The 11,729-nt window shown below is 50.6% G+C and overlaps 1 protein-coding gene across 1 annotated transcript in view; it reads left to right on the forward strand.

Annotated features, from left to right (window-relative positions):
- The first annotated feature begins 6,487 nt into the window (after window positions 1-6,487).
- Window positions 6,488-11,729, forward strand: part of irs2b (insulin receptor substrate 2b) — a 12,767-nt gene continuing 7,525 nt past the window's right edge. Inside the window, exon 1 of the mRNA XM_061723354.1 lies at window positions 6,488-9,929. Within this exon, the coding sequence (XP_061579338.1) occupies window positions 6,671-9,929 (3,259 nt within the window). The 5' untranslated portion in view covers window positions 6,488-6,670. The remainder of the gene's footprint in view (window positions 9,930-11,729) is intronic.

Genomic DNA, 11,729 nt, shown 5'->3' on the forward strand with positions numbered 1-11,729 from the left:
CAGCTGCGTGCGTCTGATACGTTTCCCCTCTATCTTTATTTTTAACGAGCGCCATGAATAATGAATGAACGAAATGAGAAAATCCAAGTAGTTTGAGTTTCTGCAAAGCAGTGTGACGAGGACAGCTTGATGGGCCGAGAGCGTCGTAAAAGAAAAACACTCATCACGTCAAAAATGCACGACCTTGATTACAAAACACGACTGATGACTGAACGGCAATTTATAAAAATAGTTTCCAAGACAACTTCATTGTAAAGTGCCAAACCGTTGAGCGTAGGAATCAAAACACATTAGAATAAAGTCGTATTTGACACGTTGGTGCATTTCTTTTATCCGATAGATGATTAACATGTAACAGAACGAATCCATTCCAATGAACCGGTGCGCTTTAGTAGCCGAGGCTGTAAACATGTGAGCGGTGACGCAGTACGAACGCCCGCAGACATGTCCAATAACGCAGAGGTCTCCATCAGCAGTGGCTCTTTCCGCCGCGTCAGCCTGCCTGTGATCAATCGGCACGAAATTAACCAGGAAAGACATTTCAATTCCACTTTGGCGCATCGATTAAATCATCGAGTCCATTACCGGTGACAACACGCGGCCGGGTGCAGGGATCTATACCTCCGCAGTCGTCACCCGGTACCAAGGCCGGGGCTGGAGATGGGTGCGAGCCTCTCCAGCTTGACATGTAAACAGAGTGATGTCACCGGCTGTTATTCTTCTCCACGCTGGGCAGTTGTGCGTCTCTGGCATCGGCATGTTGTTGTGACAATAGGAAGAGTAAAAACATGGGCAGGAAAATTCCTTCTGACGTGATTTTTCTTCTTTTTTTTTTTAAACCTTCATTGTTGTGTAATTAAAACACATAATGACCCAAAAGCAGCTCCTACTGTTTTTTTATTGAGGTTAAAATGACGACATTGCCCCTTCTTTTCCAAATCGTTGACCTTTTAAAGGAACTGGGTTTGAGGATTGATGAATCCATTTAAAAACAAAGCAATAAATCCAATAATGATCTTTTGTTAATAGCATCTGAACACTCTTATAAAATGTGTAAATGAGATGAAATAATGTAATTTGGTGCAAATAATTGACGGAAAGTGTTGGTTTCCTGAGTGAAACACTGATTATTGTTGTTATTTTATTGGCTTCGTTAACTGGAGGCGTCGAACTGTGTCGCTAAAGTGCTTTGAGATGACGTTCATCATGATTTGGCGCTTTTTAAATACAGCTGAATTCATGCTTTCAGGAATCCTAACAGACCACTGAAGCCTTGAACGATCTCAGACGTGCAATCCAACGACAATGGCAGCGATTTTTCAGTTTTTTCTTGAAATAATAGATAAATAACTCTGGGATTATGTTCAGGTCAAAAACACCAAAACATCACCACCACGGCGGTATGGATCAGACACCCCGGGCTTCGGTTATAATCTGCAGCCTTTTGTCTAACGAGATGACGCAGAGGAGCTCGCTGGAGTGTGTGTGACATTTGGACGCCAACAATGCATGTTTGCACTGTTGGTTCAGTGAGCGGCGTATGACTGATCCTAATCTCCATCCCCTCCACAGCTTGTCCTTAATCTTATCTCATCAGTTTGGCTTTTTTAATCTACTTTATGAAAGCTTATCAAACTAATCGTCGCTCAGTGTGACAGAGCAGTCAGCGGCGGACTTAAACGGTTACGTGCTTGTGTGACTCAGCAAACGGGCCGAGGAGGGCTGTTTGTGTGTGAAGGCCGGCCTAAAGGGCCTCAACGAGATTAGGCTTGTCAAAGCCGTGGCCTCGGAGTGGACAACATTGCGTAACCCTACTGTTTATTCAACCCTTTGTGACTGTTTATGTGCATTTAAAGTTCCAGCATGATCAGCCCAGATGTTGCGGGAGGTGTACCCTTGAAGTTCACCGGCCTCTCTGCCCTTAAACAAATAAAAACCTATAAAAATGAAATGGGTTGATGGCCGGGGAGGACGAGGGGGCCCACTTAAAGCCGTGTAAATCAGGTTCCACTGGCTGTTTAATTAACTTGCAAATTAATGCGCCATGCTGTGTAAATTGTAAGAAGATAAATATTCATGCGGTTGACTAAGAAGAGGGCAAGGACGTATCCCAGACGCAACCAGACGGGGTTCGCGAGAAGCTCTCCCGATAAATACCTCATTCACAGGCAGCTACTTTACATTTCTTATGCTTCATGGGTTACACAAAAAGAAGCAGTCACTTTCTCTCCCCCTGCCCTCCCTCCCTCTCCCCCACTCTCTTTCTGATTTGTCGGGTCACGTTATTTCACGAGGGAAGCCGTCATCCACTCCAGCCACTTCTGGCGGGGACGCCCCAGAAGTTTCTGGAGGCTTGCAGATGTCGGCTGTGGAGGAGATCAAGAGAGAGAGGGAACCTTCTTTATCCTGCAGGGAGACATCTGAACCTCCCACCGAGAGGGACTCGACTCCTCGGAGGCTATTTATATCAATGTGCCTTCAGTAAGACCTTAAATAAGGCCGGGATAAACACTGGTTGATTTAATGAACATAACTGGACACTGCCTGTGGTACAAATGTGGAATCAGGGATCGCACGAGGATGATGGCGGTTAAATGAGGATAGCAGCGCCTCATAGGGTCATTTCTATTATTTCTCTTTTCCTATGAACATGTTCAAAGTCAGAAAATGAATATTTCACTTACTTATCTGCTTCATCATGGGGTAAACAGTCCTAAACAAATGATGCACTTTAGTGTCCTGATCACAATGAACCCAATAAAATCACATAAAAATGTAGTACAACGTCCACGTGGAGGCACATCAACAACATTATACAACAACAAATAAAGGACAATTACTGTGTACTTCTCATGGATCACATGCATAATAAGATTATTGGGGACTCTGTGTCTTTCCTCTGCAGGAGCTGGGCCGTCCCTCTGTCTAAACCCACTTTCCCGTAAAATCTAAATGCCCAACACTGCGATGGTTTCGTAACCTTAAGATCTAATTTAGCAGAAAAATGAGCACCTTAATAAAAGTGTATCTGAGGCTGCTGCCTTCTTCTTTTTTTTTTTTCTTCCATCGGCCTTGTCCCCTGCAAGGACAGGGCGCGCAGATGCTGAGCCAGCACTCAGGGATCTGAAGAAAAAAGGGGGTGAGGTGGCGGGGTGACGTTTCCTGAATGTCATCATTACGGGACATATGCCGCATGTGCAGGCAATCTTTGGTCTATAACTTCCAGTGGTGGACAGTAACGGAGTAAATTTACTTGAGTACTGTACTTAAGTACATATCCAGAGGATTTGTACTTTACTTGAGTATTAGATTTCTTTGGTACTTATTACTCTTACTTGAATACATTTCCAAGACAAATATTTGTACTTTTACTCGAGTAAATTTCTAGGAAGGCTGAAAAGTACTCGTTACTTTCAGGTCTGCTCTTTTTTCTTCTTCCCTAAAATCCTATTGGACACAAGCTGTTTTTGTCAAAGGAGGAGACCTATCACAGTGCACGCTCTCCACTGGGATGTACGTAAAGCGGAAATACGTCAAGCCTCCTCAAAACGATACCGCAAAAGTAGCCTGCGTTTGTCAAGACAGAGCCGCAACAAGTCAAGACAGAGCCGCAACAACGGCTACGCCTGCGTCAGGAGAAGAAAGACAATCCGCTGAGTCGTCCGAGTCTGATAATGAGCCGGACTCGGAGCTAACTTCAAAGAGTTAATTCTCAGAAACAAGAGTTAAAAGATCCTTAAATTAATTTAGAAAAAATATAGTAATTTACTGATGTGGAAAATAAGAAATTTACTCTTACTCTTACTTTTACTTAAAGTAAATTTAAAAGCATTTACTTTTGGATACTTAAGTACCTTTAAAAGCAAGTACTTTTCTACTCTTACTCGAGTAATATTTTGACTGAGCTACTTTTACTTGTAACGGAGTAAATTTTGACCAGTAGTATTTGTACTCTTACTCGGTACTCGAGTTGTAAAAAAAAAATCAGGGGGGATGGTGGATTTTATCATATGGGGACAGATAATTTGTGCTGATTACAAATAATATAATATATTACAAATAATAGCAGTGACCAAAACACCTGCAGAAATACTGCAGGAATGACATAGCAGCAGATAAATGCAGCCTCCTGTAAGCTTTAAATATCCACTGGGCTTACATCAAATACATCAAAACACAACAATAAAAAACAGTTTTCTGAACTTATCAATATGACTCCTTCACAGGATAAGTAACATGGATCACTGCAAAACTCAAAATAAGAATATTTGTCCTATTTCTAGTTAAAATGTCTCATTTTAGTAAAAGTAGTCTTATTACACTTAAAACAAGACTCATCACTGGAAAAAACAACAATTTTCACCTGTTTCAAGTAAATTTCACTTGAAATAAGTAGAAAAATCTGCCAGTGGAACAAGATTTTTTTGCTTGTAATGAGGAGATAAATCTTGTCCCACTGGCAGATTTTTCTACTTATTTCAAGTGAAAATGTACTTGAAACAGGTGAAAATTGTCAAATAAGTTATTTTTCTGGTGATGACTCTAAATGTTGAAATAGCAGTAAAACCACATTCATTGATGAAATGACATAAGGGATGGAAAGGGGGGATGGCAGTTTTACAGGGGGGATGATTTTGACCGTTTTTATTTCAGGGGGGGATGCCACCTCCCCTCATCCCCCCTCAACTCGAGTACTGCTCTTACTCAAGTACTGGGGTCGAGTACTCTGTCCACCTCTGATAACTTCCTGAAAAGTGAAAGCCGGAAACAGTCGGAGGCTCACTCACACTCACTGCAATTTCCTCCTGATTCGCGTTTGCGCCGCATTCCTGGCATTCAGGACGCGCCGTGCTTGTGAAAACGCACCACCGTCGCTCTGCTGGGGCAGGAAGAGATGATTTTTTTTATTTTTATGCCCCCTGGAAGCCCCCAGAAGGCTATACGGCCACCACAAACCCGCACACATCCCCGGAACACAGGCTGCCCGCCTCCCTGCCGCAGTTCAGCCTTTACGCACGTTATATCAGCCGATGACGCACCGACATCAGGAGAATTTTTGGCGTCATCATGATCACTTGTTTTGCTTGCCCATATATGGGACTTATCCGATTCGCTCACTGGGGAAAGATGTATCCTTGATATGTGAATGAGGGAATCTGTGTCACGATTCAAAAGCCGTGTGTGTGTGTTTTTTTGCCGTCTATGCCTCTTTCGCGTTGGATTTCTCCGTCTGGGAGAGTAAATATAGTCTCACACAGACTGTACATGAGCGGCTCAGCTTTCTCGTGCTCCAGGCAAACATGAGTAAAGCTGCCAGGAACCGCGTTATGCAATATGGCACATAGCACTTTATCTTTACTACCGTTTTATTCATCATGATCACTTAGAGGCTGGAAAAAAAAAAGACGCGGCGGAGGATCCGGTTTTAATGTATTCTGACTTGGTGGCAGCAAAAAGAGGGATGTTGAATTCAAGAGTTGATCAGCTTCAGAGGACGAGTATGGAAAAAAAAACACTTCATACAATAAGATTAGATCATCAGAATAAAGCTAGAGATCATTCGGTGTTGATAAAGTCACTTTTCATGCTTTATCTCTCCGTGTTGTGCTCATAATAACTCAAGATCTGGGTTAGTAAGTGTTTTATAATCCCCCCCAAACGCCTTAAATGACGCAAATGAGGGGCTTTATAGGTCAGAAACATTTCAATTGGTAGGCTATTTAGGGCTATATCCTGCTAAAATTCTCCACAGAAGCCAAATGATGGATCATGGGACCAGGGAGGCTATAAATAAAGCTCCAGTCCTGACTGACTACGCTTAAATGAGTCGGAAGAGGGCAGAGCGATAGTAGGAGGTGCCTTTCCTTCTCTCTCTCTCTCTCTCTTGCTGCGTTCCATTTACCTCGGAAGTCGGAACTCGGAACTGGGAATTACGTCACAGCCGAGTTATCAGCGTTCCAGTTACAAAGTCGGAAAACAAGTTTGTAGTTCGCATATAGGCTACCACATGAAAAATGTGAAGTACACTATAGCAGCATATATATGCCGAACAATACTTGTTTATGACTGATCTAGTGTGACCAAAACTAGAATGAAGTGCTACGAATTTTTACGGAGCTCTCTTCTACTGTTTACAACTGGGGCAGTCATCTTGGAATGGTAACTCGGGGGTGGTGAAGACTCTCCCACTTTCCCAGTGGGAAATCCCACTTCGAGGGGCGTTCCAGTTGAAAATTCCGACTGGGAACTCGGAAATCCCCACTTCCGAGGACAAATGGAACGCGGCATCTCTCTCTCTCTCTCTCTCTCTCTCTCCTTTGAACGGGGGAATCTCACTCCAGCATTCATCCAGTTTCCACCAATAAGCCCAATGAGCTGAGCGCGCACCGCCCACTGCCGGCGTGTGTATTTTCACCCCACCTCCTCCTCCTCCTTCTCCTTCTCCTTCCTTTTTTTTTTTTTTTTTTTTGCTGGATGTGTAGATCGCCACACGTTGTTTCCTCTCTTCAGTCGGGGCGAACCGGCAGACATGTGTTATTTATCGTGGAGCTGCGAGGGGAGACGGACGCTGGAGGTCTGAGCCGCTCCTTCTCCAACTCCGGCACCAACTCGTTTGTGTCTGGCGGGTTATAGGAACTATAGGGGTTGAAGAGGGGGGTGGTGGGTTGGCATGGCGAGTCCGCCGAGCGCCGAGCCCTTATTATTAATGGCCAACGTGAAGAAATGTGGATATCTGAAGAAGCAGAAGCACGGACACCGGCGCTTCTTCGTGCTGCGCGAGCCGGGCGAGGGCGGCGCGCCCGCGCGTCTGGAGTACTACGAGAGCGAGAAGAAATGGAGGAACAAGTCCTCCGCCAAGAGGGTGATCCCCCTGGACTGCTGCCTCAACGTCAACAAGAGGGTGGACGCCAAGCACAAGTACCTGATCGCGCTGTACACCAAGGACGAGTACTTCGCCGTGGCGGCGGAGCAGGAGCAGGAGCAGGAGAGCTGGTTCCTGGCGCTCACCGACCTGCTCCAGTGCGCGCAGCCCGGTGGCTCCGGCTCTGCGTCCTCGCTGCTCGACCGCCTCGACGAGGCCAGCTACGGAATAATCAGCTACCGGGAGGTGTGGCAGGTCACCCTCAAGTCCCGGGGTCTGGGCCAGAGCCGGAACCTGACCGGCGTGTACCGGCTGTGCCTCTCCAGCCGCAGCATCAGCTTCGTGAAGCTGAACCAGGACGCGGCGTGCGCGCAGCTGCAGCTGATGAACGTTCGCCGCTGCGGCCACTCCGACAGCTTCTTCTTCATCGAGGTGGGCCGCTCGGCCGCCATCGGTCCCGGGGAGCTGTGGATGCAGGCGGATGATGCAGTAGTGGCGCAAAATATCCATGAAACCATCTTAGAGGCCATGAAGGCCATGAAGGAGCTGTCGGAGTTCCGGCCGCGCAGCAAGAGCCAGTCGTCCGGCAGCAACCCCATCTCCGTGCCGGCGCGCCGCCACCTGCACCACCTGCCCCACCTGCCCCCCAGCCAGACCGGCCTGCCCCGCCGCTCCCGCACCGACAGCATGGCCGCCACCTCCCCCACCGTGGGGAAGTGCTCGTCGTGCCGGATACGCACGGCCAGCGAGGGGGACGGCACCATGACGCGCCCCGCGTCGGTGTCGGGGAGCCCCCTGAGCCCCCTGAGCCCGGGGCCCCCCCGCACCCTGCTCAGCAGGTCCCACACCATCACCGCACGGCCCTCGCTCACCTTCCAGTCCTCCAGCCTGCAGCACAGCAAGTCCATGTCCACGTCCCTGTCCCACTCCCCCCCCCCAGCGGGCACCCCGGGGTGCCCCGACATTGGCGCCCCCCGCCCTTCCAGCTGCAGTGCGTCTTTCTCAGGCTCCCCCAGCGACGCGGGCTTCATGTCGTGTGAGGAGTACGGCTCCAGCCCTGCTGACCTCAGGTTACCCCTCACCCTCCGCAGCAACACCCCCGAGTCCCTGAGGGCCGACACCCCGCCCTCCAGGGACGGCAGCGAGCTGGACGGCTACATGGTGATGGAGAGGCAGAACGGCTTCCGGCGCCTGTCCGAGCTGGACAAGGTCTACCGGAAGCGCACGTACTCCCTCACCACGCCCCGCCAGCAGAGGCGCCCCCCCCAGGTGTCCTCGGCCTCCCTGGACGAGTACACCCTCATGAGGGCCACCTACACCAGCGGGAGCCAGTCCTCTCTACGGTGTCGCACCGCCTCCCCTAAAGTGGGCGGACTGGACGACTACAGGGACGTTCACACCAGCTCCAACAGTCTCCACGGCGACAGTGGCTACATGCCTATGATGCCCGGCGTGGCCCCCCAGACGCCCTTGGGGTCCAAGGATGACCCGTACATGCCCATGAGCCCCATGTGCGTGTCGGCTCCCAAGCAGATCATCAACCCTCGTTCGCACGGTTTCTCAGCGGGGCCGGCCCCCCGCACCGACTCCCCCGGGAGCATCTCCCTAGAGGACAGCGGCTACATGCCCATGTGGTGTGGGAACAAGATGTCGGTGGAGAGCACCGACGGAAAGCCCAACAATGGCGAGTACCTGTACATGTCTCCGGTGGACACCCTGGTGTCCCTCACCCCCCCAGAATACATCCTCAGCCCTTCGGGAGACCCCCACCTCCAGCACAGACAGCCTTATACGTACAGCTCCCTACCGAGGTCCCTCAAAGGGCCGCTGCAGCTCGCCGGGTCCACCGACACGGACCAGTACGTGTTGATGAGTTTACCGAGACAGCGGATAGAGGAGGAGTCCAACTACTGCCCCCTGTCTCCGGGGGAGTCCGTGACCGGCAGCTCCCCAGGGACACCGGGGACGCCGTCCTCGGTGCTGTCTCCTCTCAGACTGGCCCGGGTGGACGGGGGTCTGGTGCATCGCAGCCGGGTGTGTCGGCCCACCCGCCTGGCGCTGGAGTCGCTCCGAACGCTACCTTGCATGAGCGAACACCCCCTTCCCTCGGAGCCGCGGAGCCCCGGGGAGTACATCAACATAGATTTCAGCAGCGCTGCCCTCACCCCGGCGTCCACGGTGTCCGAGAGCCCAGAGTCCTCGGGGAGCCTAACGGGCACGGAGAGGGGGTCCCTGTCCCTCTCGGACTACGCTAACGTTGACGTTGGCCAAGCCGGGGGTTCCCCCCCAGCACCTGAGGTTTTGGCGAGTGCCCAGCAGGACTCGCAGAGGGCGGAGGTGGCGGAGGAGGAGAAGAGAAAAGAGGGACCAAAGGAAGAGAGGGGGGTCCTCGAGGACTATCCCCTCCAAAACCAGGGGACCGCAGCGTGCCAGGCTGCTCCGGTCAAAGATGATTACGCTGAAATGACCTTCGGTCCTCCGGCGCCGTTACCGGTCCTTTGCACCACCGACGCCAGCCCCCTCCCCACCAGCCCCACAGCTTGCATGAAGAGACTCAATCTCGAGAGCAGCATAGTGGACGTGGGTCCCCCCGCGCCGCAGGACTCCTTCCTTCTGGGGGGTCCCTCGCTATCGCTCGCGGTCAAGGATCCCCACAGAGGGGCCAAAGTCATCCGCGCCGACCCTCAAGGGCGTCGGCGCCACAGCTCCGAGACCTTCTCCTCCACCACCACCGTCACGCCCGTGTGCCCGTCGTTCGCCCACGACACCAAGCGGCACAGCTCCGCCTCCGTGGAAAACGTGTCCCACACCGTACGTGGCTCCGAGGGGCCCAGCGAGGAAAACGGCAGTCCCATGTGCCGGGAGACGTCGGCCGGTTATCAGAACGGACTTAACTACATTGCCTTAAACCTCATGGAGGGGAACCTTGGGGGGTGCCGGTTGGGGGGCTGCGACGAACTCTTGAGGTTCAAGCCGGCGTGCGGCTGCAAGGGGGGACTGAATGGCTTCAACACCAGCCCCTACGCCAGCATGGGGTTCAAGGAGACTACTGCTGCTGCTGTGAAAGGTGAGTTTTCAAAGTATTCCCTCACATTCATACATTTTCCTTCACAAGGTTTAGGCCTAGCATAAGACATACATCCATTTCCCGGACCTTTTAGTAGAATTTGAGTAAATTTAACAACATTTTGATCCAGATTTAGTTCCTGTCTTGTCAGGTGGAGCTGATCCATCCTTCACACTACGAGTTAAAAGCTGACGCACAGCTCTACTTTTTTTTTCACAACTCTTCCAAAGCCATGCCAACGTGACTCAACCATCTCCACGGTACATCAGAAAAGAAAAAGAAAAAACTATTGTGTCGTAAATGTGCTGATGCATTGCTAATGTAGCGCAGCATCGATGGAACGGCGATGTGTAAACACGGGCTGCAGGCAGCTCAGAGAAGTAAACTGGTTATTAACGTTGCTTATGGGTGTGGGCTGCCATGTTTAGATAGGATTAGTCACCTCCTCGTCACACCCATGACTGTAAGATCTCAAGGCGGCGTGATGCTGAGGAGGTGTTTTATCCGTCTGACGCTGGAGAACGGGAGCACTCGAGGCAACGAGGATGATGATGTGTACATCATATATTGTGATGCTGCGTTACGATGAGATGCACTTCAGTGCTGCGTCAGTAGTCTCTACTCAGCTCCACTTGTGATGCCTCTGTGGAAGCAGCTCAAACAGCCAAAGGCAAAGTTTTATCACTGAATTCATTTCGTAACGTGCAGCCTGGGATACGTGTGCATGAATAAGCAGTGAAATCCTCGCCACGAGTCGGAAGGAGCAGCTGGGATCCAAACGTCACCTTTCACCTAATTTTGTGTTGACCGCTGCAGCAGGGGCTTTTTTTTTTTTTTAATCGTGCATCTCTAAAGGGCAGGGATTATTTACAGAGGAGGATGACCTGGCAGGGGCATGTCAGAAGTTGCTGTTGCTCGAAAAGAAATAAAAAACACCGAGCGCCAGGATGGCCGCGAGTCAGGAGGCTGCGTTCCTGGCGGTGAAACACAAGAGTTTAATTAGTGTTTGTGCTTTCACAAGCGACTCGTCCCTCTCTCCGTCTCCCTGCCTCCGCGAGCTCGGCCCCGCGAGGGGCTTGGCGCGAGTCATCGGGTTCCCCAGAAAAACAAGTGAGTCAGTTGTTTATCAATTGTCAGGTACTGGGTTTCAGGGCTGGAATGCAGGCGGTGTGCAAAGGTTGCTGGGAGAGGTGAACACTCACTTGTTTTTCTAACCTGGTGGGATGGACTCTGGGAGGAGGAGGGGTTGGGGGTGAGGTTGGGTGGGGGGGGTCTTTTCGGCTTTTACTGCAAACAATATGACAAACTTCAGTGAAACGTTTGCTTCTTCATCTTTTCATTAGAGCGGGCAGCGATAGACGTCTCGCTTGAAGACATTTCACTTAAACGTGACACATGAACGCCCCCCCATCACTCCTTCTGAGGAGCTTTGTTGTCGGTGAAACGCTGATATCTGACCCCGAGTGGAGACGTTTGCCCAAGGACGCACGGGAAGGAGGAGAGAGGGAGGTGAAAGGGCCGCGGTGATGGATGGATGACTTGTTTGGATGTTCATGTACAGCAAATTAATCTTTGACTGAAGGGCGGGGAAAAGTGAAAGGAGGATGAATGAAGTGAAACGTAAAAACAGATCGGTGCGTCCAGTTAGAAAGGGGGCGGGCCTTCGCCGTGGTAACCTGTAAGCAAGGGGGGGAAGAAGGCACGCCTGTCGACTACAGGCTTTACCACATTCTCCCGCAAGGGCAGAGCGAACCATAGTTTGCATTCCAGCTGTCGCATCAGGAACATCAGGACATCACC

The sequence above is a fragment of the Cololabis saira genome, chromosome 6, assembly GCF_033807715.1.
Source record: "Cololabis saira isolate AMF1-May2022 chromosome 6, fColSai1.1, whole genome shotgun sequence".
Classification (NCBI taxonomy): domain Eukaryota; kingdom Metazoa; phylum Chordata; class Actinopteri; order Beloniformes; family Belonidae; genus Cololabis; species Cololabis saira.